This window comes from Osmerus mordax, chromosome 16 (assembly GCF_038355195.1).
Source record: "Osmerus mordax isolate fOsmMor3 chromosome 16, fOsmMor3.pri, whole genome shotgun sequence".
In the NCBI taxonomy this organism is placed as follows: domain Eukaryota; kingdom Metazoa; phylum Chordata; class Actinopteri; order Osmeriformes; family Osmeridae; genus Osmerus; species Osmerus mordax.
In genome coordinates this window covers 4,781,641-4,809,368 of record NC_090065.1, presented here as the reverse complement: position 1 = coordinate 4,809,368, position 27,728 = coordinate 4,781,641, and the positions used below count along the sequence as shown (strand labels likewise).

Genomic DNA, 27,728 nt, shown 5'->3' with positions numbered 1-27,728 from the left:
TATCATAACCTCCACATCATGCAAATAAAATTATTAATATGACCCTAAACACTATTTATTAAGCACACAGAAAGAGAATAAAACTAAATGGAAGGATGAAAGAAGGCACTTCATTTCTTCGTACTATAACTCTTCATGAAATTGTACATCGAAACGTATCTTCCCCTTGATCTCCTGCAGCGACCGAAACCCAAGTACGCATTCCCAAACCCCGCTCCCTGTTCACTGAGCAGAGAGGGGAGAGTTGGAGAGGCTGGGAGACAAGGGAGGCGAGTAGTCGTGACATGGTTAAGTTGCTGAAAGCAGGAAGGATGATCCACAAAGATCTGGGCGGTATTGGGGCCAGTCCTGAGGGAGCCGTTGGGCACCATCTGATACAGCCATTATTCTGGTCTGGCCTCGGAGTCGCAGAGGAGGCTTCTCTTTGTTCGTCCCAGTTTAATGGCTTGACTCGGTTCACTCTTGTTTACCTTGCAAAATCCACACATGGGAGAGTCCACACTGGGCGCAAACACCAGAAGGACAGTAGGCTGACTTACAGCTAAGCCTAGCCCAGATTAGGCCATTGGCGTTAGGTCCTTGTTTGTTTGTTTGTTTGTTTGTTGTGTCTGTGGGTTTTTTTCTGCCAAACCTTGCAGAGCCACTTTCGAATTGGTGGATACTCCATTTTCTTTCTCACTCCCGAGGACTAAACCAACCTCTCCTGTTCCCTTATACCTCTCCCAGATGATAAGCATTTATCTGCAGCATGTGTTCTTCCATGTTCCATGTACGTCTTTGTGTGTGTGTGTGTGTGTGTCTAGGCCCTCCAGATGTAGAGCAACCTTGCGAGCCCAGCCTGCAGGCGTGGAGCCCTGAGATCAGCTTCTATGACGGGAACGTGACGTCCCCCTGCCCTGCCGCGAAGGGCTGCGTCCTCACCCTGCGCTTCCTCCAGCCTGTCACCCCTCACAGCCTCACCCTCTGGGTCACCTACATCTCCACCGGTACAACCCCCCTCATGGCTTCTCAGACTTCCCCCACTGGGGACACGTAGAGCTCTTGGGATGCCATTCGGCACTGGTTCCCGCAGATATTACTGACTCCGGATCAATCATTTGATGATTTTGTATGTGACTTTAGTAGATTGCAAATACTATAGTTTAGCGTGATGGAGACTCTATACTTATCCATTAGATCTCCTGCCGTTTTTACTACAGATTATCACCACCAGGCCATTGCCAACATTGAACTGATCACGGACACAGCCGAGTCTCTGGAACTGGGTCCCCAGCACGTCTTCTGTGACATGCCCCTTACGCTGCGCCTCAGCACACACAAGAAGGTGGTCGCCGTCAGGCTGTTCACTTTCGATGAGAAGATGGAGATCGATGCCATCATGCTCTCCTCGGGCCCCAGGAACCCCCTCTGCTCTGGCTGCCGGCCTCTGAGCTACAGGGTCCAACGGAAGCCACAATTCCACAAGGACCCGGCCCGACAGACCGAGCAAACCTTTACTGACAGGTGAGATAGAGACTGACAGGCATGTATCAAAACGTTATGTCTGAGAACACTGGGAAACACTGTCACCTCAGGCCCGGGAACATTCTACAGGTTCCACTTGGCCTCTGAAGTGCAGACACAGATTTATTACGTGGAAGCTGCTTAGCCCACTGTGGCTAGGAACAAGCTGCACAGGTCAGGAGCAGAATTTAATTTATGTCAGGTACAAAGATCAAAACATCACAGTTACCGCTTTAGAGATACAGCCCCAGATTCAGAGATATCTGTCATCTTGTCATTCTCAAGTGTTTTAGCCTGGGGTTTGTCTTTACCAAGAACCAAATGTATTCAGTATGGTTCCTAGCTTAGATATTGATCCAAATTGACATCAAGGGTATCACTCTGCCAAAACAGTTTCAGAAGTGTTTCCAGGGTAGGTCAAACCATTTTTATGTAGATGCAACAGATGCCATTAGTGAAAAAATATATAAAAACTGAAGGGAGTTTTAGCTATGCGCTGAGGATTGCTGGCAAGTCGTTTGCACAGAGGAGAAGGGAGGGAAGAAGTATGGAGGGAAGAGGGTTAGGGTTGGGGTTGAGTTTGGGGAAGAGTCTCTGGAATATAAACCAAATGTGAGCAACAGAAACCGTAAACACCCATTGCTGTTTGGAGTGGTTCCTCAGCCATTTCCTCTTGCCGAAGGTTTGAATCCTCATTATGGTTAGTACATGATAAGTGAGAGGCCTGTCAGACAGAGAGAGAGAGAGAGAAAGAGAGGGGAAAAGGGGATGGGGGTAGTCAATGTAGGGAAATGAGAAAAATACCACAACATCGAGACTGTGTTCTACCGCCACCAAGAGGTGTCCAACAACATGATCCTGCACTGGACATTACCTTAATTCCTCTCTGTGCAGAAATAGAAAAAATCGGAATAATATGTGGTAAAAAGGGAGGATGGTCGAACTGTGTGTGCGAGTTGTGTCTCTTTTTACATGGTCAGGTTTAATGTTCCAAACAGCTTTTAAAACGTCTTGGAAAAGAACATGTCGTAATGCGCACCTTTGTCCATTAAGATGACAAAAGCTTAGTTCGGCTGTAGTCTCTCCTGACACAAAACAAAGCCCAGCTAAACCTCCTCCAGTGGAATGTGATGAAGACGAGCGCTCTCCAGAGTGATCCATAATTAATAAGGGCAATTTGTAGAGGGGTGGAAAGAAGACCTGTCTGAGAGAGAGGATGATGTGCACTTTTCTAGGTTTTGTTCGCTGCCAGCCGGAGGCTCAAGTAATCAAGTCGTGCTGGGACGCCAAAGATGTTCTTTTTATAGTAGTGGTTGACCATAACAGGTCGATAGGCCCGGGACAGGGGCTCTGGTGTCACAGCGAACTCCACTTAGCTGTGTAAGGTCACTGGCTCTCACTGCAAGGTTACATCTACCCAAACGCTACCCTACTGTCGTTTTGTATTACAAATAAAATGTTGAAACGTATGAAAACTATACCGCAATTACCTATTTTCCGTTCTTTTTCGAGACTGACAAGTCGCGCTCTGCGGCGCCTGCAGCTGAAACGTTGTGTTTCTGCGTTGCAGGGAGGTGGTACAGGGGGTGCAGTACCTCTACAGAGTGCAGGTGGACGCAGATGGAGTCCTCAGCGAGCTGTCGCCGCCTCTCCACCACACCCACGGGGCTGCCTTCTGCGGAGACGCACACATCCAGGGGTCAGTGTGGCCACGCTGCACTCCAAGCTCGCAGCTACCTCAGGCTCACCACAGCTAAGGCCCATAGTGCCTTTAAGGTTTTTCATAAGCGTCTGCTTTGCACTGAGCAGTAGATTTGCAATTGTTGTATGTTGTCTTTTGTAGGAAGGAGGAGTGTGACGATGGCAACCTATTAGACGGGGACGGATGTTCGAAGAAGTGTCACAAGGAACCCGGCTTCAATTGCAATGGTAAACCAGGGACTCGTTTTCTAGAGCGTGCATCCCAAAGATCAGGCATATCCTCTAATATCTTCTGTGTCGAGTGTTTTACTGTAACTGCCAGGATGGCTTCAGGGTCTGCTGTGCTAACCCAACACAGAGACTTTAAAGAGACCATGTCTTAAGGAGTAATGAACAGGAACTATGGATGTAACAACATCCTTATATTGGTTTTCTGTTCATCAGTGAGAGAATACTGTGGCTTGTTCTTGACACTACAAGGCTAAAACAAGGCAAAAACAAATGCCGTCTCTGTTTCTCGTTCATGGACTTGGCAGGCTTGAAATGCCAGCAGCTAACATTACCTCCATAGTTGTGGTGTGCTTGTGTCGCCATTAAACTCGTCCACCATGCGATGGAACGCTTTGGTAACGTGCCTGTTGTCATTGTGCGCTTAGTTGAAGCATTGTGTGCTTGTAATATATAGCGTTGTGATTTGAAATAGGATATATAGATCATAGAGAATGGTTGTTCTGTCTCTTATATGACTCACTACTCAAACATTTAGTTTCTTGATGTAAACACAATTACTTTCTTCATAACAATTACAATGTTATTGAAAAATGTGTCACCAAATGTCCTCTGCCACTTTTCCACTAACATTCTGTCAGTTTTGCTGAGGGAGGACAGGAAGACCTTTCCCTTGAGAGTCTGGAGCCGGCATGACTAAAACTGTTACTATTTATTCTAGAGTAGAATAACAGAGAAAGAGAGAGAAAGAGAGAGGAAAAAACAACAGGGCAGAAACAGATTTGACAAAACAAAGACTAATCACTCAAGACAGTGTCTTACTCATTGATGTGTCAACAGCCTCCTTTTCTAGTGAACTCAGACGATGCCGGATTAGTTATGGCTCCTTCTCTGGAGTTTGTGTTGACTGGCTCCCTCCAATTCCTCCTCAGAAGTCTCTCGCCTTACCTCGTATGACTCCTGATAACGCGCTAGCTGCAGATCATGAATGGAACACATATCCTACTTAGAGATGTGCGGAGGGGTGTGAATGCCATCATTCAACACAGCAAGACAATGTGATGTCATGTTATGAAATCACCATGCCTTTTCCTTGAGCATATTTCTTTTTTGATTAGTTAGGCTAATAAGAATTGTCAACAATGGCCTGTCTGTCTCCCAGCTCCTCTGCAGCTGGCCAGGCCTGACCTGGGCCAAGTGTAGTGTCTGAAGTTAGCTATGCACCCTTAGTCCACTCCTTAGAAGAATACTTCCTTTATGACGTATTGTTTTTGCTGTGTTTCTCTCTCCGTTTGAATTACTGTCACACCTCTTTGATATGAACCCCCCCCCCCAAAAATAAAAATAAATAAACCATCCATTTCAGTTGGTGAGTTTTTGGTCATGACATCACCATGCACATACTGAATCACATTCTTGGTTGATTCCCTAGACAATGCGATCCCCTCTCTGTCATACCTGCTGCACTACATGTCTTCGCTTTGATCAGCATAACTGAATATGAGGTCATGGATAAGTGGTTTGAAACCACACTGATTATAGTTCAGTGATGGTTGGCTTCACATCCTGGTGTGTGTATCTGTGTCTGTGTGTCCTCTCTCCCTCCCCCACCTGTAGGGGAACCCAGTCGGTGCTACGTGTTTGACGGGGATGGTGTGTGTGAGGACTTTGAGAGGAGTCTGGGCTCCAGCGTGCTGGACTGCGGCTACTTTACCCCCCAGGGCTACAGTGACCAGTGGGCCTCCACAGCTTGGGCCTCCCACCAGGACCCCCGCCGTTGCCCAGCCCTGGCAGCCACGGGGGAACCCTCCCTCAACAAGGTAGGGGAGGCCTCTCTCAGCCAGGGCTCTACACTGCGACCGAAATGGTCGCATTTGCGACCTTTTGAAATGCCATCGCGACCTTAATTTTTTACAGGAAACGCAAACGTATCACTGATTATTTTTGTGCTTACCTTAGGTTTTAGGCAATATGCTATGATTTATTATGAGCATTTATTAAAACAGTAATGTGTATTTTAAGAATATGTTTTATAATGTGCTCTGAGCATTCAACACATCAAGTTGGCTTCAGCCCCGCGACCCCCCTCCCGCACCCCTCCCAGAATGGTGTAGCCTAACGTTGATTTAAAAAAAAAAATCCTCTCGTCAAGACGCACACAGCAATCGCATATATATCGCAACATACTCAAATCTGATGTGTTGAAATGAAGCAGACAGTTGACTCCTTTTTTAAGAAGGGACGTTTAAGTATAACCGTACCATCACTTGATGTGGATTCGCCATGTCAAACCTGGGAGCCTGGGAGTGAGAATGATGAGGCTGAGAAGGATTCGTCAGGGAAAACACGTGCGGGAAAAACGATACGGACATATGAATTTCGACACCAGTGGCCACATATGCCAATCGATTTAGTCATATGCGAGGGGGATGTCCTGTAAAGTGGACATCTTTAATATCAAAAAAACAATAGCTGCTGAAAATCTATTATTATATTATTTATGGATTACATTTTCTTTTTTTTAAAGTTCAGGATCGAGTAATCGTGTTCAGGAGTCTGCCCATCTTTGCCAACCATAAAATGTTTAAATCTAAAATAAATTCATTTTGCACTTCATAGTAATCCTAATCAATTTGAAAGAAAACAAGAAGGCATGTGGTTTAAAAGATGGCAAGTAATTAAAGTGCACATCTGTATGCAAAACAGGTTCATTATTGTTCTTTATTATCCAGAGCGGCTTACTATAAATAATTTGTGCGACCAAATCATGTTTTGTGCCAGTAACTGAAAACGTTAGTAGCGCAAGTGCCACCAGTGGAAAAGGTTAGGGTAGAGCCCTGCTCTCACCAGAACTCTCAACACAGCTCGAAATCATGGACCAATTTCTGGTTTCTTCAATTTTTTCTCAATTTGTTTTTTCCTTGTCTTCCTTGAGGGTTTAAGTTGGTTTAGGTACAGTTATATGGGTGAATCTGAAGCCCTCTGTGACATTGCTTGTAAAAAAAAGGCTCTACAAATTTTGATTTGACTTTTCCACCTTCTGCTTGATCTTGCCTGGCACAGTTGGACCTATATTCTTTCACACCCACCTGACACTCAAGCATACTACAGTATATGTATATAATACTACAATATGGCATTGTAGTATTGGGATGTATGTTGATCTCAAGGTCCCTCCTTTCTTTAGCTCTGTCAGCAACAGTACCTGGAGTTGAGTGAGAAACCGTCACATGACATCTGGGTCCCTTGTACTGCCATGTCCTATAGCGAGGACTATAATGACCTGCACCCAGTATGGCTGAAGGTATGGTACATTTGTGATACACCAATGGGAAATTTGGCTTCTGAGTCTCTCTCTCTCTCTCTCACTCTCTCTCTCTCTCACTCTCTCTCTCTCTCTCTCTCTCTCTCTCTCTCTCTCTCTCTCTCTCTCTCTCTCTTCTCTCTCTCTCTCTCTCTCTCTCTCTCTCTCTCTCTCTCTCTCTCTCTCTCTCTCTCTCTCTCTCTCAGACCAGCCTAAAACTTGATTGATTGTATGTACTTGTTCAATTACATGCTCTTATGTTTCTTCCCATTGGTACTTATTTGCTTTTCACAATGTATGCTTCATGTTTTGGCTACCCACAATGTTTTGGGGCTATCTCGTTGTTCATGATCATTGACCTATGCACTTTTGTAAAGCTCTCTCTTGGAAGTCGCTTTGGATAAAAGCTAAATGAATAAATGTAGATGTAAATTTCCTTGCAGGTAGGTTTTGCTCGTCCCGGGGTAGCTGCATCTGTGATCGTCTACCTGGCCTCAGATGGGGCCTGGCCAGGAGAGCAGTGCAGGAAGACGGTCTCCATCCAGCTGTCCGACACCGCTGGCAGAAACCACTCTCTGGGTAAGCAGCAGCGCTTTCCACTCAGCAACAGGAGTTGCTGCTTGATTCACTGTATCTGTGTTACCTGTGCTCTCCACCACCCCCCCCCCCCCATCCTTGTCTCTTGCTTTCATTCAAACTCTTCATCTGTTTTCCTTTGCGTAGATACTTACAGTCCAGTTTGCTCGTGCCTCTCTGCCTGCTTCCTCTCCCTGGATATCTCCAAGCTTCTCTTCTAGGTATGCATTCTCATCCCTTTGTGTCCTTCGCAGGTACCTACATGCTGTCGTGCCAGCAGAACCCACTGGTGGTAAACATAACCCACAACCTGAGCCAGCCCTTTTTCCTGACCACCGCCATCCTGCTGAGGTTCTCCTCACCACACGTGGCCGTGACCGGCGTGACTCTGCGGACCTCCTGTCACTTCAGCGCCTTCGCCCTCACTGGGTGCGCTGAGGGTGGGGTCTCCCAGGACTACCACATGCACACACACACAAGCACACAGACACACATACAACCAGAAAAAACACATGCATAGCCGACCCCAAAACCCACACACACCGTTTGTACAGTGCCCGTAAGCACAGACAGCCAAACACAAATAAATACTTGACTGTACAGCACATGCTTATTTATGCATTCCACAGCCACTCGTTTTCATCAGATAGATATGATTTCAACGATTAGAAGGTGCACTCTCAAAACATGTGACCACGTCAGGAAGTCCCCTCCTTCTCCTGCATTCAGGTGTTTGCATCGGCCGTGCCAGATGGACATATGCAGCGCGCCGCAACTGGAGCATGCAGAGGTTAACTGTACAGGCGGCGGGGAGGCATCCTGCTGCTCCGTCAACTGTCACCGCGGCTTCACCCTCTCCGTCCTGAGCGGCAAGGGGCACCCACCCAACCAGGTAGCATCTACACCGGCGGGAAGGATAGTTCATGACACGGTGCTAGCTCTTATCTTGCTATTGTGTTAGCGTGTTAGCATTAGCATGGATACATGAGTTTCGTGATTACAACAGAAAGAAAAGGCTGTTTTTTAATTGCTTCTTAACCTTGTCCTACCTCTTAAAGTGACTGAGGTGGGAACAGGGTGGTGATGTGCGTCAACCAAAGCAACAGCGCCACCAAGTGTAACAGTCAGTGGTATGATCGGAACAATGTGAGCTTTGTTTTTGCTGCGCAGAGAGAGACAGAGCTGGAGTGTGTCCATGGCTCGTGGGACCGCACGGTGAGCTGCCAGCCCATTGACTGCGGCCTTCCCGACCAGTCTCACGTCTACTACGCCATCTTCAGTTGCCCCTGGGGAACTACGTTTGGCAAGCAGTGCTCCTTCTCCTGTGGTCCACCTGCTATACTCCAGGGTAGGCACAACACTTTGTGGTCGACCGGACCGTTATTCTGTTGTATGTCTGGGTTGGAAAAGGCTTCGTAGGACAACTGGTGTTCACCGTGTGAAGATGGGTGCCATATGTCTTATTATTTCAACTGAAAAAAACCTACCTGAACACTCTATTTTCTCTTTGACCTCAAAAAGGTTTGTGACCTGAGGTAACTTGGAGGCCAGCTTGCAGAGGTGTTTTGTAAGGGCCTGGGTGGGTTTTTGTAAGAGAAGGAGGCCAATACTCCGGGACTTGCTGAGCTGCTTGGCAGCTTGGTCGTGCTTTAGCTCCAGTCCTGCTGAATAGGGGGGCACTGGCCCCAGGCTCTGCCTGTGTAAATAGGAACGGAAGGAGCAGCTGTAGGTAGCTGCAGACAGGTGGGCTGAGGAAACAGGGATCAACCACTGAGGGGTTTCTATCAAGCTACAGGCTGTTCTGAAACGTGTTATGGTCAGCCTCACTGCTCATACAACTGAAAATGAATATACAGTGTCATACAGATCAAAATACTTACTATTTATATTATTGAAGGAAAGATAGTTTTTTTTTCTCATGTTTATCTAAACAGCTGTGTGCATATGCTGTTTCAGTTCTTGTATACTGAAAATCTCTTATATTCAAACTGTCAGCAATTTCTTGATCCTTATACTATGCAGCTGCATTCGATTTTGATAATGACGGCAACACAGGATGTTTGAATACCTTATAAAAGTACTTAGGTAAAAGATTCATTACATTTTACAGACCAATAAAATGAACACAACTTTTAGAGCATTATTATTATAGAAACACACCTACACAACATAATCTGAGGCCAGCTAATATGTGGTTTTGGGCACCACAAAACAGACCTGTGTGTGAAGTAATTCATTCGTAATTCATTCATTCACATTACGCACAATCAATTAGATCAGGAGATTTGACTCCGGCTCAAAAGTAAGATCTGCAGGTTTTGGCTAATCGCATTTCCGACATCTATCCAAACTTGATCCGATCCTGACAAAAAGTCTCCGACACATTGTTTTCATCGATAGTGGAAGGTGTGTGACGTTTCCTTGCGTGTGTCCCCCAGGTGACAGTGACAGGTTGGTGTGTCTGGAGGATGGTCTGTGGTCCTTCCCTGAGGCGTACTGTAAGATAGAGTGCCCTGAGGCCCCCATGATGCCCAACGCCAGGCTCCTGGTGCCACACTGCCAGGCCACAGGTCATGACATGGGCACGGTGTGTCGCTACAAATGCAACCCAGGATACTATGTAAAAGGCAGCCTGAACAAGGTGACACGGAAGTAAGTAGTTATTATTAATGATGTGATTGGTCACATCTGTCTTTGTTATGATGCTGTATTCACCACGGAAACTGTTTTGCTTTGACACGTTCACAAGTAATGTACATTTTTTGTGGACAAGGAAGATACAGAAATGACTATGGACCTCTTTCCTATGTGGCTATATCAACTGCAGAATACTGTAGCTATACTAATTTGCTAATACTTGATATAACACAGATTAATGGAAATTTACAGTATCTTATTGTTTTTTAAGATTTGGGATATTTTCACAGCTTAGCTTCAATACATGCTTATTTTATACTTGACTAGTCTTTAATGTAACACCATAACAATCACATATTTCCCCTTTAGATGCAGGTTTAAACAGAACAATCCTAACAGTTACTATGTATTTTTAGATCACCTGCAAACTGTATATGGTTTCTAAGAGTCCTCACATAAACCTCCAATAACAATCATACCATTGGTCGCTCTCCTCATTATTGCTCTCCCAGTTTAATTCATGGGGTAGTTTTCCCTCATTATAAGACCTGATTCACATGTTTCTAATGAGATGAAGTTCACCATTAGCAAGACATGCAGCCACCACTGCTGGTTTATATAATCCTGCCTTTGTTCAAGTCAGCAATATACCTTTAAAATTGGACCTTTTTGTATGGCAGGTTGTTCAAGATATAGCCACAGTTCAGTGTGTTCACCTGGTCTAATGGTATGTAGAGATGCAAATAAATAGGACGGTATGGTCCAATGTTACTATTTAGGGGTGTTGGTGAGTGGGCAGTATAATTCTCCCAACGACATGAACTGTATGACAGGTACAGTGTACCTGGGGTTGTTTATGGTTTTAAAGACTGGCTTTTAAGACATCTAAATGCTTGTATCACCCCCTACAAGTTATTCATCCAATATGTACAAGCAGATTGCCAAAGTATTAGCTTAAGTTATCTCGTTTTGATCTGAAATGTTAACCTTCAAATAAATACTAATACTAACAATTGCACTTACTAAAGTAACCTTTGATTACAGAGGCGTTCAAGCCCTGGTAAATGTGCTTGGGATAAGTGCTGCATTACCGTTCCGTACTGTATCCTTTGTCCTGCCCCCTCCTTTCTCCTTAGGAGGTTTCTGAAGGTGGAGTGTCTGGAGGGGGGTCAGTGGGAGGAGGGAGGGTGTGAGCCCGTGTCCTGCCCTCCTTTACCTGCTGTCTTCCAGGGGATGTACACCTGCACGGTTGGCCTGCAGTATGGCAGCCTCTGTACCCTCCAGTGTCCTGACGCCTCAGGGAACGTAAGGTTTTATCCATCACAACTCATCATTTTACATACTTATCTTATATACACACACACACACACACACACACACACACACACACACACACACACACACACACACACACACACTAGACATTTGAAATATATTGGCTTCTGCAGTGTCTTTGGGATACTCTGTAGTTAAAAAAACAGGGTGAATGTTTGGCATTATGACATGCTATGCTATTAGTGAGTGTTAATAAGATTTTCAAATAGAAAGTCAATGTTGCCTGTGCTGTATGACCAACGGGACCTCTTCTGTACCAGAGCACAATCCGCTGCACGAAAGAGGGACAGTGGACTGACGAGTTCACAATGTGTAGGAGGATAGAGGGGTCCTGCTCTACACCCCCAGACCTCAACTCTGTGGAGTACGGCTGTGATGAAGGCCTAGATGTTGGTAAGGAGCCTGATACACTTTCACACATATCAACAGACTACAGATCAAGTATTTGTGGAGATTACTGAAGATAAAGCACACATCCAACTGAATTGAAATGAAATTGCTCCTACCCAGAGATTTCATTCACGCATTTACCCGAGATCCCATCAGTCTTTCGTAATTGTTTTGCCCAAAGACCTGAGATATTTGTAATTATAATGATTCTGTTTGAGCCTGTTGTCTTGTATCCCAAAAGGCCCATGCACTAATGGGAAACACAACAGGGCCAAAGCATACAGCAGGTGGTAAAACACTTAACAAGCTGACGTGCCAAGTTTCTGAAACACAGATGACCAGTCCTTTTTTTTTTTTTTTTTTACACATGAATACATTCAGCTCATGTAAATGTGTGGTAGGAACAACATATTGTTTTCATCCCCACAGGTGCTGTTTGTTACCCAACATGCATTGGGGCATTAAACATGGATTTGCGCGACCCAGTGCTTCTGGCCAATAGCACCACAGCTGACACAGTCAGGCACTGGATGCTGCCCAGCAAGGTTCAGGTGAGGTGTCGTTGGTAACAGGCTGTGACAGGGAGGCTGACTAATTTACCTGTTTTTGTCAGCGTACACCCAAACAACAGCTTTGAGGCTCAGGACCAGGAGGGTGTCATTATATTGATCATATCATTATTATTAAAATATTAGGAAATAACGTAATTACCTGCCACTTTCCTCCTGGGGATAATTGTATTGAGTAGTAAGATGCTCATTATGAGACTACTGCACCTTTGTCTGGCACTGAAAGTGAGCTATGACACCAACCCTTCCTCAGCAGCATCCATTACAGGCCTTTCAAGAATCGGTGAAACACGCAAATCCCTACTGAAGCATTTCTAGGATTTCTAGTTAAATGTCAGCATGACATGGAGTGTTGTTTGGTTAAGAGGGGCAATTTTCCCCAAAACCTTCTCTGAGGATTCCTTCAATGCAAAACCAAGCAGAAACACCCCCCCCCCCCATTCGACACTCCATTGGCTGGCCAGGCATCAAGCTAACAGCCTCAGGCCAAATACTTTGGAACAAAGCCTGATAACTTGCGTATTACTGGCAAGGTATAGTGATTTTAAGTTTTTGTGTGAAGTGGAATAGATGGGAATCTTGTCTGAATCCTTGGTTCGGCCAAGCTCTTACAATATACAAAGGAATATTCAGTTACTCCCAAATTCTTTGTCAGTTAATCAATAACAGTATTGCATCGTCATATCTTTCAAGAAAATGTGCAAATGAAATAAAATCAGGTATGAACAGTACCAAAGGTGTCTGGCTATCAGTTCTGTCCAAAATCAGATCATTTTATGGATGTTGTTTGAGGAGGAATTAACCTAAATCTTTTGAAATGACTAAATGTACAGCTGGAGAAAAGTATCCATTTAGTAGTCGCCATGGAGATCTGTAGGGACATACATAGAAACAATATACAGTATATTGTTTATGCACAGTGTCTATGGCAACTGAAAAAACATAACACAGAAGGCCTTGTTGGTTTATGTTGATAGACATTAAAGTCATAATGACCATACAATTAAATCATGATCACTAATTGCATTCTCTTCATCCATGCTTCATTGCAGAGCATAGTCTGCACAGGGATGATTAAGTGGTATCCAGACCCAAGACTCATCCACTGCATACAGTCTTGTGAGGTAAGTGCCATCAACAGTTTGTCTTACTGACTTTATAAAAGCTAAACGTATCAAATTAAACAATCATAATAATAACAAACTTATAACAGGTGAATGTTGTTACAGTATATGTACATATTTAGTCAATAAAGTCCCATATGTTAGTCTGTTGTCCTGTTCTATCTTTTAACCAACATGATAGAGAGATGAGGTAACTCTGAGCACTGCCAATCCAAAGTGTCTGTTCGATCTGCTTTTTCTCTGTTTCTCTGTTATTCCACAAACTGGATCTGCCGCAGACTTTAAAAGCATTTGACCTAATCGAATCCATCCCTTGCAATAATAAGATGTATTATATAAATAAGTCATCTGTTTTTAACATAGCCTTGTGATTTGTGTTAAAAAGGCTTCATCGTGATATCTGTTCACAGAAGCTGTTTCCTTTAAAAGAACATTCAGTTTTGGGAATCCCTTTTTTTTGTGGCTTGTACTGCTACTGCAGTAAGTCAGAGTAAGTTCATGAATAAGGGTATTTCCTGCCCGGTTACCTTTTTTGAAGTTAAACTATTTCAGTAGAAATGCTTTTGACCTTCTCCATCCAAGTCTGATATAACCTGGAATTATCCATGAAACATTATGTCTCATTGTCATGAATCATGCATTGCAATATTCGGTCCACCAGCCAGCACATTTCTTCCCAAAACACTGTTTGAAAAAAATTGTGCCACTGCAGCGGTCGGCTGAAGCACAAAATAATATACTACCAGCGTCTTCCTGGCAAACGTGTTCTTGTACTAGCTTTACCCAAAAACACTTTAGATATCTTCTTCAGAAAATAAACCTACTGGGAATCCACTGGTGTTCCTTCCTTTACGATTTGCAGGAAGAGAAACCTACAGATAGTAAAGTATCTACTTTCAGAGTTCATGTTCAAACTGTGTTTCAGTCCAGAATACAATTCATTCATTTTTCCTTAAGATTATTGTGAGTAGTTATTCTGGTGAGGGAAATTAATATTAACTTAATATTAACTTAATACTTTTATGATTATGTTTTGTATGTCGATTCTAATAGAATGTTTTCTTTTTACACACTTTTTTCACCTGCAAATACTAATGCTGCTATATCTTCACATTTAGTTTGATACACACATTCAAGGATTTGTTTTTGAAAAGCCAAACTTGACTACATTTTAGACTGAACTTAAGTGGAACATAATTAGCAAGTTCTAAGGCGCCCTGGGTTCCAATCAGGAAGTGGTTAAGAAGGGCCTCAAAACATTCTACTGTAAGTTGTTATGGAATTTATTTTGTTTAGAGGAGCTTTCACTTTGCATTAAACTTGCCTGGTCTCTTAGTCTCTCTGAGGGCTCTCACCCTCCCAATACACACACACATTTGGGATGTTTAGGTTTAATCAATAAACGTGTGGTTCGTAAGCTTTGATTGTTGCTGTTTGCAATGATCATATTTTGGCATGAACTCCACCCTGAGTGTTGGTAATGATAAACGTGCTTATACAATTGATGCTGTGTCAGACAAGAATTTAGAGTGTTGCCATTATTCTTTAAATAGCCAATTTGATGCAAGTTGCATGACCAATTACCCTCTTCGTTTTGTCTGCTGTTATAACTCATCTAGAGTTTACCTATAGAAGTCAAGAATCACAAGAAATCAATAAACCTTGATTAAGAGAACATAAGAAGTAGGGTAGCCTTCCTCCCCATCCAATTCATTTTGGGATGACAATGCACAATAAATATCTTTAACAAAGTTATTTATATGTCGCTTTGGATAAATAGTGTCTGGAATGGAAACAAATTATGAAGCAATTTAAAGACTAATTCTTCCTCATTTACTAGAAGTCAAACTGCAGTGTAAAAAAAGGACACTTTTAAACCAACTTTAGATACTGTATGATAACAGTTTACGCAGCCCAAAGTCTTGTTATAAAAAATGGAGATGACTCACACCTCCCTCCCGGGAGTCTCTCAGTGGTTGTCAAAGCCGTCCGTGTGGTCCACCACCTCTTATCACCTTTGGATTTCATAAGCGGCTGCTTTATCAAATGAAAAACAGAATGAGTCACAGATGGAAAAAGGGCAAGCATCTCTTCACAGTACCCTGGAAACATTCGGGTGAGATGTAAAAAGGAGGGAAATTGTTGAAATTGTGCCAAACAATAAAAAATGGTAGTGGAGGGGTGGAACATGTAAAAAATATTTGGGCTGTGGATATTTGGGAGAATTTATGTCTGCTTTTTGAGTGCTCTTATGAAAACCCTGGGTGTTCATACTTTTGATATTTCAGTAGGTTTCATGGGCTCTTTGTTTGCCAAGGGGTCAACGAGTGTTGCTCATAAAGTGTAGGTCAAACCATCTGAGGGCAAAGACCTATTTGGCTTTATCTTTCCCTAAATTTGATCATTTAAGTAATCTATTTCCATCCTTGGTCTTGGATAGGACAGGACAGGTAACCTAGGTAACCTGCATCTAACCAAGACAAATATGCCAGATCCCCCAACAGGTTGATTGGTTTGCTACAAAAAATATTACCCAGCTTAATCTAAACATTAACATTTAAACTAGATATATGGCCTGGAGTTTAGAAAGGGAAAGAAAGAGAATATTTGTGCTCTCTGAGCTGGGATGAGGGCAGCAATATCCACTGCTGCTGCTTTAGTGAATTCAGGTAGAAACCATCGGCTCTGGGCAAGCCAAAAGTGTCAGTGTCAGTGCAGTTTGAGTAAAAGTAAGAAATCGCATTATACTGTAGTTTATACTGTAGTCAAAAACAAAGCATTCATGTAGACATGTACATCCTCGTCTCCAACACGGGTCTGCTTCTTCTTTCAGCCATTTGAGAAAGATGGATGGTGTGACACCATCAACAACCGGGCCTACTGCCAGTATGACGGGGGAGACTGCTGTCCATCTACACTCTCCACCGGAAAGGTAAACAAATCACATTTTACTGACCTTACCATGGACCCCTTCCCAACCCTGAAGTAAAACACTCCTTTCCTCACTGCTTCCATTGCAGACACTCCTCTGGTTGTGATGATATTTTCCCTAAGTATTTTACATACTGCAGCGCATATTCATGTTACCTATTAATTCCTGGGAGTCTGCAGCCAGCAGCTGGAGCTTCCTGTCTCCCTCATGTCCGTAGCGCTATGACTCATGGCGGCAAGTTCTCGCTGGCTCCCACTTGGATGAATGAGTGAGCCCAGGACCTCAGGAGTGCCTGGTCCTGTCATAAATAAATCACCTGCTAAATTGTGTTTTTATGAGGGTCTGAGGCCAGGTGTCTGTGGTCCTCTGCCACTGTAAAACCCCAGTTAAACTATCAGGCTTTGAGAAAGGGAAATAAACCGTGAGAGACAGTATCCTGCCACTGTGGGTCCAGGGGAATCGGGGCTGCAGTGTTTATGCTTTCAGACCATGGAAACTGCCTCATGGTCTCCAAAGCACTGGGTCCACTTCGATGGGCTGCTTTGATTTGTTTCGAATCCAGGTTTGGATCCAAGCAAGGTTCAGGCTGGCAGCATGCTTGGGTGGCAGACATGAAGACAACCAGGAGGACATCCTGTCTCTTCCTGACGTTACTGTCTGCCTATTCTTGACATAAATCAAACATTGACGCAGGACATTGAAGTCTGATTGCTAGAAGCACAGTTCATATTAGTTTTCACAAATAATTAGTAAAGTGTGTTTTAGAGTCATGATATCATGATTGGCACAATGTGTCTCTGTATTTTTGGAGGAAAAAAAAACAAAAAACAAGATGTGTAACGTATGGTAACTACTCTAAAAGGATTTGGCCTTTGTTTGTAGCAGAGAGGAAAAACATCCCCTTTCAAAGGTTGTTAGAAAAAGAGTGTTTGGATTCCCCCTCTGCTGTGTAAAGGACCAACATGGAGCTAAGGAAATAGTTACTGCCAAACAAATGCAGTTTTAATGGGATGACAGTCTGAGATCAGGGCTTCTCCTCCTAAACCTTATGGAACAGCTGCTAACTTCTCAATTAAAGTATTATCCCTCCAACAAAACACGAGTGAAATCAGTGCGGGCCCTCTCATGAATGTTTACATTTCTTGCAACAGACTGCTTCGCAGGTCATCCGAGTTTATTTTGCAACCTGTGGTGATGGCTTGCTTCCTAGACAAGACCTGGCAACCGTCGTTGTTGATTTGTAACACATGTTCATCCGTTCACCTTTGTGGTGTGTTCCTTTACCCTCGATACTCAAGGTTTCTCATCGTTAAAAGTCCACGGTGAACCGTTTAACATCATCCCCCTTTATCCATCTTCTGGGAGAAGTTAGGTTCCCTTTGAAATTGTTAGGAAATTCTAAGCGTGGAACAGTCATAATACCTTTCAATCCTTAAGGAGATACACATTTCTGATATGGATGACTATGGTTTAATGGAAAATCAGAAGGTAAATTTGGGTCATAAGGATTAGCATGTGTAAAAGTGGATGCAAGTGTGGATTTGAATCATTGAAACCAGATATTCAAAAAGCCTTTTTAGTTTTACACATGCAAATCTTTATGACCCTAATTTACCTTAATAGAAAAACCCATGTTTTTATATTGTTTGCCGCTGCACTGGAACGACCCTGGTGGGACCCATGTGGCGTTTTGAGATGTTTTGTGTCTAATATCAATTGTCTGACTGATTGACAGGTCATTCAATTTGGGGCCGACTGCGATGAAGATGAGTGCACATGCCGTGATCCCGACGCGGAGGAGAATAAAAGCAAAGCTAAACAGTTGGAACCTGGACGGTTCTGATGGTCCAGAACCAGAGGACAGGACATGTAAACAGAACCAAGCTTTGGCTCCTAATGAAACAGATTAACTTCACCCCTGGACATGATATATTTCCATTTTGTTTTCCCATTAAGCAGCAATAAATGTTCTATGTCTCTATAGTCAGAAACAACAGTATTTTGATTTGTAGCTGTAGGGTTCAAAATACTGCTTATCTGTAAAGACTAACTTGTATAGACTAATATATTTGGACAATCTTTAACATATTTAGATGTAGACACAGACGTCAATGTATTTAACATATCACATGATACAGTAACAAACATTTATGAATCTCATAGGTACATAACCTTAAAACCAGTTTATGAAATGAGACATAATTAGTCATTGCTGTTTTCTCAAGAACTCTTCCATATAGAAATTGTACCTTACCTGTAATCGTGTTCTGTGTTATTACACCGTCCTTTACACTCTTATTGAATAAAGTATAACTTTTTAAGAGCCTGATTAGATTACTCTCGTTTGTTTGTAGGCTTGTTCATTTAAGAGTATAAATGCATCATTTATCTAACACGAGTTACAGATCCATTTGAAAGGCATGTCCTTTGAACATTTACTTAGGATAGTGTTGATGCTTGGTTTAGAACATTCATACATGTATTTCATAATATATCATTTATTATTCTTTAAAATAGCAAAGATCAAAGTGAAAAAGTTAACATTATATCAGTCACAGACATTGTATAACATGCAGATTTAGTCTCGTTACCATCTAACAGAATTGTTCAAACCAGTCTTTAATCAAACATGAGAAACAAAACTGTTTCACTAATTAGATTTGTTGGACATAAAACAAAATAAAAACAAATACAAAAGTCACAAAACTGTATGTATTATGATGAATGCTCACTTATAATATAGATATAATCTCCAGGGATCCTTGCATAAAATACAAATGTGTCGAATGGCATTCGCAAGCTCAAATGACAAACTACCCTCGTCTTCCAGAAATGATCACCAATGCCAAAAATATATAATGTTAGAATAAAACAATGTGAAATACAATATTTACAGAAGCATTCACTGTACTGTGCTGCAATTTCTGGCATGTATGTATCAATCTGCCTATACAAATATCTACAAGTTTAATTTCAGATGCACACTTCAGATTAATTATGTTACCATAGAATAGGACAGTATTGTTTTATGAAGAAAATAATCATATTGATATTTATTTCTTAAATAGAAATTGCTTCATGAAAAAACTGTTCATTAGAAAAAATATAGTTAGGCAGGGAAAAATATTAAAAAACCAATACTGACAAGCTAGTTTAAACTTTTGTATCCAGATACTTAGAGACACCTATAGCACTTCATTTAATAAGTATAAGACTTGTTAAATGTATCTTATCTTTAAAAGAAAAAATATATATATTTAGTGAGATTGCTGATTTAGGAATGGTTAGAATATCAATGATGGAGAAACTACTGTCACATCTTTTGGCAACATTTACTTTTAACATTACTTTTAACATACATACAAGTTTGAAAGTACAGAAGCTCCCAAATATCTGAAATAGCAACTAAATGCTGTTTGTGTGTTTTCATAAGAAAACCTGTACAGCGTAATAATGACTTTATACTGGAATACTACATTCAACATGTATAATTACATTTACAATAATGTCATTATCGTTCTATTCTCACCTTCCAAAATGACCTTAATTATTGCATAATTTTGTACTACATGAATCCAAATATGAATTGAACATTGTTAGTCTCTTTTTTAGTCTAATAAGGAAAATACGCCCTCTATGATACCTAGGATTCAGGTTCCTATAACCGCAAGTAAGGGTTCAAATACACAGAGACCACAGACGAGGCAACTTTCTCCAAAGCCTACCTTTAATGAGAACCCCATCAAACTACCAGGCTTCATGTGTCACATTCAGAGTTCCTTAGGCTCCCCGTAATCATTGTACAGGACAGGAAGAAGCTGCTCATCACAGGCTTTCCTGATCTCCTGGCCCAAATCAACCCAGTTGAGTCCGAAGGATTTGGTGTCCGTGTAGCGACAGGAGAGGTACTTGAGGGACACTCTGCGGAGGCCAATCTTAGGCTCCTGGAGAAGTCCCCGGCACCAACCACTCAGGTAGTCCAACTGAGACAAGATTAGACCTGATTTCCTGTAAACAAAACACAATACCACACTCCCTTAGTAAACTATGTACTGTTTGGTGAAGGAATGGGGCATGTGATGCACTCATCCTCTGACACAGTTGCCAAAGCCTCTGTATATCGCACAGTGCTTTATGCAACTTCAAGCTGAGTGGTTATGGTCAAGTTACAACAAAAGTATATGTAATAAAATTATTTTTAATGAATGGAATTATTTCATGTTTTTAAATATTTACCACGAAATACCCAATACTCTGGAAAGAGGTTGACTCGTACATTTCGAGTTTTTACCTTAAATGAAGCAAATCCAACATTGGAGAGAGTAGATCGCCCATAAATCACAACCTGCAACCTCCACATTGTTTTCACACTACATCATAATACGACAGACTCAAACCCACCTCTTCCTTTCTGAGGGAACTGGGCACGAGGTGAAACACATAATTGAATTATCTTATTTTTTCCTATGGTCTTTTACTCTCATTGCTTGACTTGACTGTTATTCCTACATTCTTGACACAGCGGAGGGTCATCCCATTTCAGATGACAAACATGATATGAATGGTTAAGGAGCTTCTCACTGTCCTCACTTAGTGGCAGAACAGCAACCCCAGTAACTGTACAAGCCCTGCAGGATGAGAGCCTGTCATTCCTAAGACATGGCTTCACCTTACATAGTAGCCAAACCAGAACCTCTTAACTGCTATGTAAATACGCTATGCCTCTCTCAACCACAAGTCTCCTGGATAGACTTCTAGCTACTACTACCTTATTAATGAAAAACATATTATTTTCTCTCTGTTGTCAACACAGTTCTTGAGTCAGCTTCTGCAGTAACATTCAACAGAGACGGCAATGTTTTTTATCTGATTTGACAAATTAATACATTTTGATCGACACATTTCTACCAATGTTCCTGTCTACATCTGGCTTCATGTAAATACACACGCACGCATGCCCACACAGACACACACACACACATTATGCTGCCTGTTATATTCATAGACATCGGTCGTAGGTAACAGCTTGTTGTGAATGCCGGTCCAGAAAGGTAGATCAAAAGCTTACATATCCACAGTTTATCATCTGCGCTGGAAACTCTAGAGAAAATAATATAATGGTGCTTTAATGATGTCAGAAATCTCAGACATTCTGTCTTCATGAAAGAATCCCTGTGTCTGTAGTAACCCAGCTGTCATTTATATCATTTTTCTAAATGTATTTATGTTTCTAATATCTTGCCACATTTCAGTGGTTTGAGGAATCTGGATGTTTATTTGCTTAAAACAAAAACCTTGCGGTTTGTTATGCTTTAATTTTTCAAGAAAGAACGTACCCGGGCTCCAAATAGCAACAGTTGTCACCATAAATCCTCAGCATGTATAGGCCTGGAAAATGGCCTCACGTTTCCAAGGTAGAGCTTTTTGGTTCCTACTAAGCCCCCCCCCAGCCCCCCTTCCCCTGACTCAGGGGCCTTTCACTGGCCTGCTTGGGAACAATCTCCCGCATTCCTCCCACACCCGCAGCCTCACAGAGAGGGCAGAGCAGCCATGACACCAGGCACAGCAAGCCAAACCGTCAATCGATGAACCTAACCATGCAGTGAACCCTCTCATGCGGTAGGGTGTGTCCGTTTAAGAACTAACATGTTAAAGGTAAATCAAGTAAAAAGTGAAAAAAAAATAGGTCCCCGAAAGTCCCCACCAACCGCTTTTCATCAAGCAGGCAAGTGTCAATAAGAGAGAGATCAAGAGACACCTATGATAGATCGTTCTACTTATACACTTTGAGCCAACATTTCTGTGTCAGTATTGAACCGCATGGGTAGTCCTGTGGTGATGAGAGATGGGAACCCACAGAGGGGGGGGGGGGGAGAGACTAACTCTGAAGCCTCGTTTTTCAGAGTTTATGTTTGGGCTTTTGCTGCACGAGATGTTGCATACCAAACCTCTTTCAGGAGCCAACTCAGCCCGTCACTGAGACACAATGTCCAGTACCCCAAAAAATCATAGTTTAATATTTTCACAAAAACACTTTGAAGATACATCAATTGCTTCTCCTGTTTATTTTGAGATGTAGTTTACTTGGCTAAAACGGTTGGTTTTGTCAAGGGCTAAGTGAATGACTATTATCTGTATTTTGACTAGCTGATGAAAAATGCATTTAAATGGTTCATTGTTTGTGACAGGGAATCCCCAGTGGATTCAAGAGGTTCATAACAAAGTTTTGGAGAGTGGCCGGCAAAATCCAGCCTTTTCTACTTTGGATTGATATCTTTGGAAACACACTCCCTTGTTTTGATTTGAGTGGTACACAAACACTTAGTTCACACAAAACACTGAGATCCAGGGGTAACAGACACTGTGTCCACCAGAAGGGGGGTACCCCTAAATGTGTGTTAGCTACACAAGAGTGGTATTTCTTATGGGAGAACTATTTTAGCGACCAGGTAGCAGGGTACAAAACCTTCCTGCAATAGCCATATCGAAGTAATGTTAATTTAATTACCAGCTAACTTAAAGCCATGTTTATAGTCCCTTCACCTTAAATGCACTTCTTCTGGATGCTTTTCTTGACATTAATCATCCCTCACATAATTGGGCTGTTAATGTAAGTGTATTTTAATGGAACACTTCAGAAGCAAGCCAATTACATCAACTCTTCCAACATGGTCTCGATTAAAAACAACCTTTAATTTGAGTAGCTAAAGCTACGATTCTCATTCAAAGACCTAATCAGTTTCACCTGCTGGACCTAGCATCTACAGGGAACCATGAGACCTTTTATGTATCAGACACATGGGTCTGTTTATAAAGCATTTAGCATTCAGCTACAATATCACCTCACAATCCTTAACCGCTCTGAAGAGATGGACTGCGGAAATGTGAGGCATTCATGGCTGTGACTAACAGATCTCACATGAGGAAAGTTAGTTTGAATGAATTTCCACCGTATTGTGCTGACACAAAATAAACCCAAACACCTCCTCATTACACCAAAGGAAGAGTCTGTGGCAGATCAGAGACACACAGACGATGAAAGAAAAAAGTGAGACCAAAGTGAGCACAAAGTAAGAGTGCGAGAAAGGCAGAGAGAGAGAGAGAGAGAGGGGGGGGGGGGGGGGGGGGAGTAGGTACTATGAAGTACCTGGGTCCCAGTTCGTCCTCACAGCGCCAGGTGAATTCTCCGAAGCTGTCGTACTGCTGGTTGTAGTGGTAGAGGACGCGGTGCAGAGTGGGAGCTCCCAGGTCCATCAGGGTGTTGTACGCTGTCTGCTGCTCCTTACCACTGGTGTAGCCATTGAACAGGTTGTATATCTTATCTGCAACCTCTGCAACAGCACAGGTCTCACGTCAGTATGGGATTGGACAATTGGACAACACTTGCGCTGTTCAGTGTAGTTTGATTGTGGTTAAATGTTTCGCTAGTTCTATGGTTCAGACACTTGATTTTTGGAAATACTGTATGGTTCTGATTCACAACAGCTCACTGCCCCAAAGACCCAAGACTTGGTGTTAACATCAGGGGCAGAGCTATGATACCCATCCTTCATCCTGACAGATAAAGGGGAACCATGGGTCGAGGCTGTGGTGATGGACAGAAAACACCAAGTGCGATGTGTCCTGCATTGCACTGAGCTCGCGGCAATGTCAGATGAACACATGAGTTCTTGGTCTTAAATAAACCTCCACGTTAATGTTGGTGAGGTTGACTGGATGTGCGTTCTCTGACGTCAGCTATGACTACCTACACCATGCCCCCCCCCCCCCCCCCCCCCCCCCCCCCCCCCCCCCCCCCCCCCCCCCGGAATTTTCCACCTGAACCAGCTTGCCCACTTAGGTAATTACTGCTCTAAGATCTGTGTTATCTGGTACCACTGATTCTGATTCATGTGCAATTTTTGTAACAAAGTTATACTAAGTTGACAATTATGTTACCTACAAAGTGGTTAAAAAGTCTGTTCCAGATGCTTTCTTTTCATACGCTGAGTTCAATGCCATACAGAAGGTGTGTGTTGCTCAGTGGCTCATAGCGGGCATATCCGTCCAGGTTACGTATGAGAGCTGACCTTGTGCTTTGACGTCATCCACTGCTGGGCATGGGGTCTTTATGATGACCTCACTGGGACGGGAGCGACGGCCCGTGTTATCCACCGCCCAGAGCTTGAACCTACACAAGCGAACAGTGTTATTACACACAGGAAATGGCTGCCCCGTCCGAAACGTGAAATTCCTCTGAAATTCTGAGTGACGATTCCAGAGCTCAAGCAAGGCTAATCCTTCAGAGCCACGTCATGCACGGTGCCAACTGGGGCTTTCGGACATTTGCTTGAATAATATCTCCATCTAGTGGATGACAACACAAGCAGCTTCCACCTGCAGTGTTGCAATCCAGACAATGGGTTGTTGTGACTACTATGTGGAACAAGATTAAAAGTTTGTGCGATAATGTGCGTGGTCTTGCTTTTAAAATTTCAAACAGCTCCGGAATGAGTGATTTAAACTGAGTATTTAATGTAGTTTTGTATTGCAATCAAGTTATTGGATTACTGAACAATTTTGCTTCTACTTGTTGTATTGCCATCCAAATATACATAATTCACAGAAGTAGTTTTAGATGTTTGAACCAGCAATTTAACAGATTTATGTATTATCTACCGGTAGTCAACTCCAACTGATTTAAGTAAAACTGCACCAGTGAACCATCAAGTCCATGTAATTATAACAGAACGAGTGTTTAAAACAATCAAAGGTCACCCCTAAATGCTGTGATGAACAGTCTGCCAAAAGGGAGACTGACCAGAAGCAGGATGATGTAAAGATAAAGTGCATGTGGTTTTGATTGGCCTATTGCTATACATCAAAACCATTTGAAGACACAACGTGCTCAAGATGGTTTTCTTCTCTTGCTCTAATGTGTTCAGCGTGGCTCCCCTGTTTACTGAGCGTGTGTGGGGTAAGTGACTGCATGTGTGTGAAGTACAGTAGACTGTCAGATGAGGAAGGTACTGAGTGTGTGTGTGCATGCGTGTGTGTGAGCCGCTGTGGGTGCGTGTTTGAGTCCCGGATGGGGGAACTGCCTCTGGCCCATGTTATTATACCCTGACCTAGAACACACACAATGACACACACATTCAAACACACACTGTCAAGCCTTCCATGCTGTCATTAAAAAACCCTTTGGCCACCAGCACAACATTGACCTCACAGAGGACTTCCTCTGTGGTGGGTTGACATCACCAGGATATCACGGTTGTAGTTTTTGCAGGGGAGACCACCACAGAGCGCCAGTCTCTCAGGTCCAGTAGCGCACAATAACAACTCTAAACTGCAGCCATTCACACCTGGCACTTCATTACCTCACTGAGCTGAACCACATGGCACCCATCGTGAAATCACAATACCAAATTATTATTATTTTTCCGGTTTTTGGTGCCGACCAAACATTACCATGACTTCTAACCTCCAAATGTAATATCGCTCGTTTACGATACAACATAACTTGAAATTCATCTGCAATTTTGGTTTGCCTATATTTATGCTGTGAGTCATTTTGATGAGGACTACATGCTTATTTTGTATTAATGTTCAAATTGAAGCCTGGAGGATGCAAATTTAGCTGCTTAAGCTGCATGTGCTGACACACTTCCAAGTCAGTTCAGGTTTTTGGGAGGGCCTGTGATTTTCACAGTCACTTAAAAAAAATCCCTTTCTTAACCATCACTTGTTATTTCCAAGATTAGTTTCCATTAAATTCTTCATCCCATAGGCAATTCAAAAAGCCTGTTTTATTGAGTTGTAGCAGCATCCTTTTCTTATAAATCTCCCAACAGCCCTCCACATTGACTTCCCATTACATGTCATTATTCTGAATTAATCTAACATTCACTGATGCTGTTAATGACTTACATGTAGGTGGTGTCGGCTTCCAGACAGCGGATGATCATGCTGATGGATGAAGTCAGGAGGTCGGGGACATCCCCCAGCATTACGCAGGGAGACTTGGCCCCAGACAGGATGTCATCCACAAAGCTAAACACGGTCTCTGTTTAGGAGAGGAAAACCTGTTAATCACCAGCACATAGCGATCCATCCGCCTACTCTACCAAATAATCTACCTATAACCTACCTATTTAGACATTATTGAATGTTACGTTAACAAGTAAAAGTGAGTAAAAATGGATGTTGGTATGGAGTATTCCAAGTCTTACACATTTTACACATACCCAAGCGTGTGGATGTTATGTCCAGCAGATTTGTCAAAAGAGGAATATTCTTTGTTGACAACAGTTCATCCATCACATTCTAGGCTATGACACTGAAGGACGTGTTTTCAGTTTTCACAGGGGCACACACCATGAACAACACGAACGGCTGGCAGCCAAAACAACTCCTGGAGCAAAAACCCTTTACTCTGCTAGGTTCAAATAATACGCTGGGCTTGTTCTCATTACAGGGTGGCAGCCAAGGTGTTTTCCCAGCTGGGTTGCATGCGTCAAAGGGCACTTGCGACGGGGGCTATGCATTTCAGAGGAAGAAAAGCCTGTTTGGAACAGGCAGGTCTCTGAGGGGGCCACCTCTGCATGTCCTCCCTGAAACCTGCTCACAAGCCCCTGGGTCACCTAGTGGTAAAAACACTGAGCTCTGTGCCAGGGAAAACACACAGGAGGGGAAAAAAATAGTGTGTACCAGCTGTCACAGAGAAATATTTACTTTGCACCGAAACCCTGCAGAGGAGAGCCGTGATGAAAAAGTGAAAGATTAAAATGAAAAGTGACATTGTGAGGGATTGTACCACTTAGCATATTAATTGCAGAGCTGGTTGGAATATATGCCTAGAATCGAGGAAGTGGAGTTTGGAGACCACTGGGAGGGAATCAGGGAAATATATTCAGTTTTTCTGCAGTTTATTTCAAATAGGAAAACATACAATATAAGTGATCTATATTCATGTATTGCTTGACTGTATTATTAGTCAGTATTACAGTATATTGTAAAGGATACAGTATATAGTATATATACTGTGATGAAAAGTAAATGTAGAATTACTTTACTACTATTTTCGTCCCAATTTTGTACAAAAAGTACAACCAACAAAATGCTATATCTACAGAACAATTATCCTCAGTTTATCATGGCTGTAACCAAGGAGTACCCTTCATTGCATTTCTTTATCACATTCTCTCTTTGTGTGCGAGAAAGAAGACTCAGTATGTGAACATAAAGATCGGCCTGAAAGAGTAAACTGAGATGGCAAAGAAGTAGGTTTTGGGTTAGTGGATAGACAGGTTTGGATAGGCTACTTTACAAATATGAAAGTACAGTGGTTCCATTGTTCGGTCTTTACTTTGTTGGTAGATTATTGAAAGTCCGCTATAAATGCTCTTAACAAATGTTAGCAACAGTTCTATGTGATTTAAAGTGATTCT

General features: G+C 42.5%; 2 protein-coding genes across 2 annotated transcripts in view; one reads left to right on the top strand and one right to left on the bottom strand.

Annotated features, from left to right (window-relative positions):
- The window catches only part of pappa2 (pappalysin 2), a 29,735-nt gene extending 11,118 nt beyond the window's left edge, over positions 1–18,617 (top strand). Inside the window, exons 8-24 of the mRNA XM_067252554.1 lie at positions 804–986; positions 1,200–1,503; positions 3,074–3,202; positions 3,347–3,432; positions 5,050–5,252; positions 6,620–6,736; positions 7,180–7,315; positions 7,567–7,741; positions 8,042–8,204; positions 8,483–8,660; positions 9,751–9,964; positions 11,086–11,254; positions 11,545–11,677; positions 12,104–12,225; positions 13,296–13,367; positions 16,201–16,299; positions 18,035–18,617. Coding sequence (XP_067108655.1) covers positions 804–986; positions 1,200–1,503; positions 3,074–3,202; positions 3,347–3,432; positions 5,050–5,252; positions 6,620–6,736; positions 7,180–7,315; positions 7,567–7,741; positions 8,042–8,204; positions 8,483–8,660; positions 9,751–9,964; positions 11,086–11,254; positions 11,545–11,677; positions 12,104–12,225; positions 13,296–13,367; positions 16,201–16,299; positions 18,035–18,142 — 2,591 coding nt within the window. The 3' untranslated portion in view covers positions 18,143–18,617. The remainder of the gene's footprint in view (positions 1–803; positions 987–1,199; positions 1,504–3,073; positions 3,203–3,346; positions 3,433–5,049; positions 5,253–6,619; positions 6,737–7,179; positions 7,316–7,566; positions 7,742–8,041; positions 8,205–8,482; positions 8,661–9,750; positions 9,965–11,085; positions 11,255–11,544; positions 11,678–12,103; positions 12,226–13,295; positions 13,368–16,200; positions 16,300–18,034) is intronic.
- Positions 18,618–18,917: 300 nt separating this feature from the next.
- The window catches only part of astn1 (astrotactin 1), a 105,207-nt gene continuing 96,396 nt past the window's right edge, over positions 18,918–27,728 (bottom strand). The window contains exons 19-22 of the mRNA XM_067252555.1: positions 26,209–26,344; positions 24,369–24,469; positions 23,447–23,630; positions 18,918–20,307 (exon numbers count right to left, since the gene is read on the bottom strand). Of these exons, the coding sequence (XP_067108656.1) occupies positions 20,070–20,307; positions 23,447–23,630; positions 24,369–24,469; positions 26,209–26,344 (659 nt within the window). The 3' untranslated portion in view covers positions 18,918–20,069. The remainder of the gene's footprint in view (positions 20,308–23,446; positions 23,631–24,368; positions 24,470–26,208; positions 26,345–27,728) is intronic.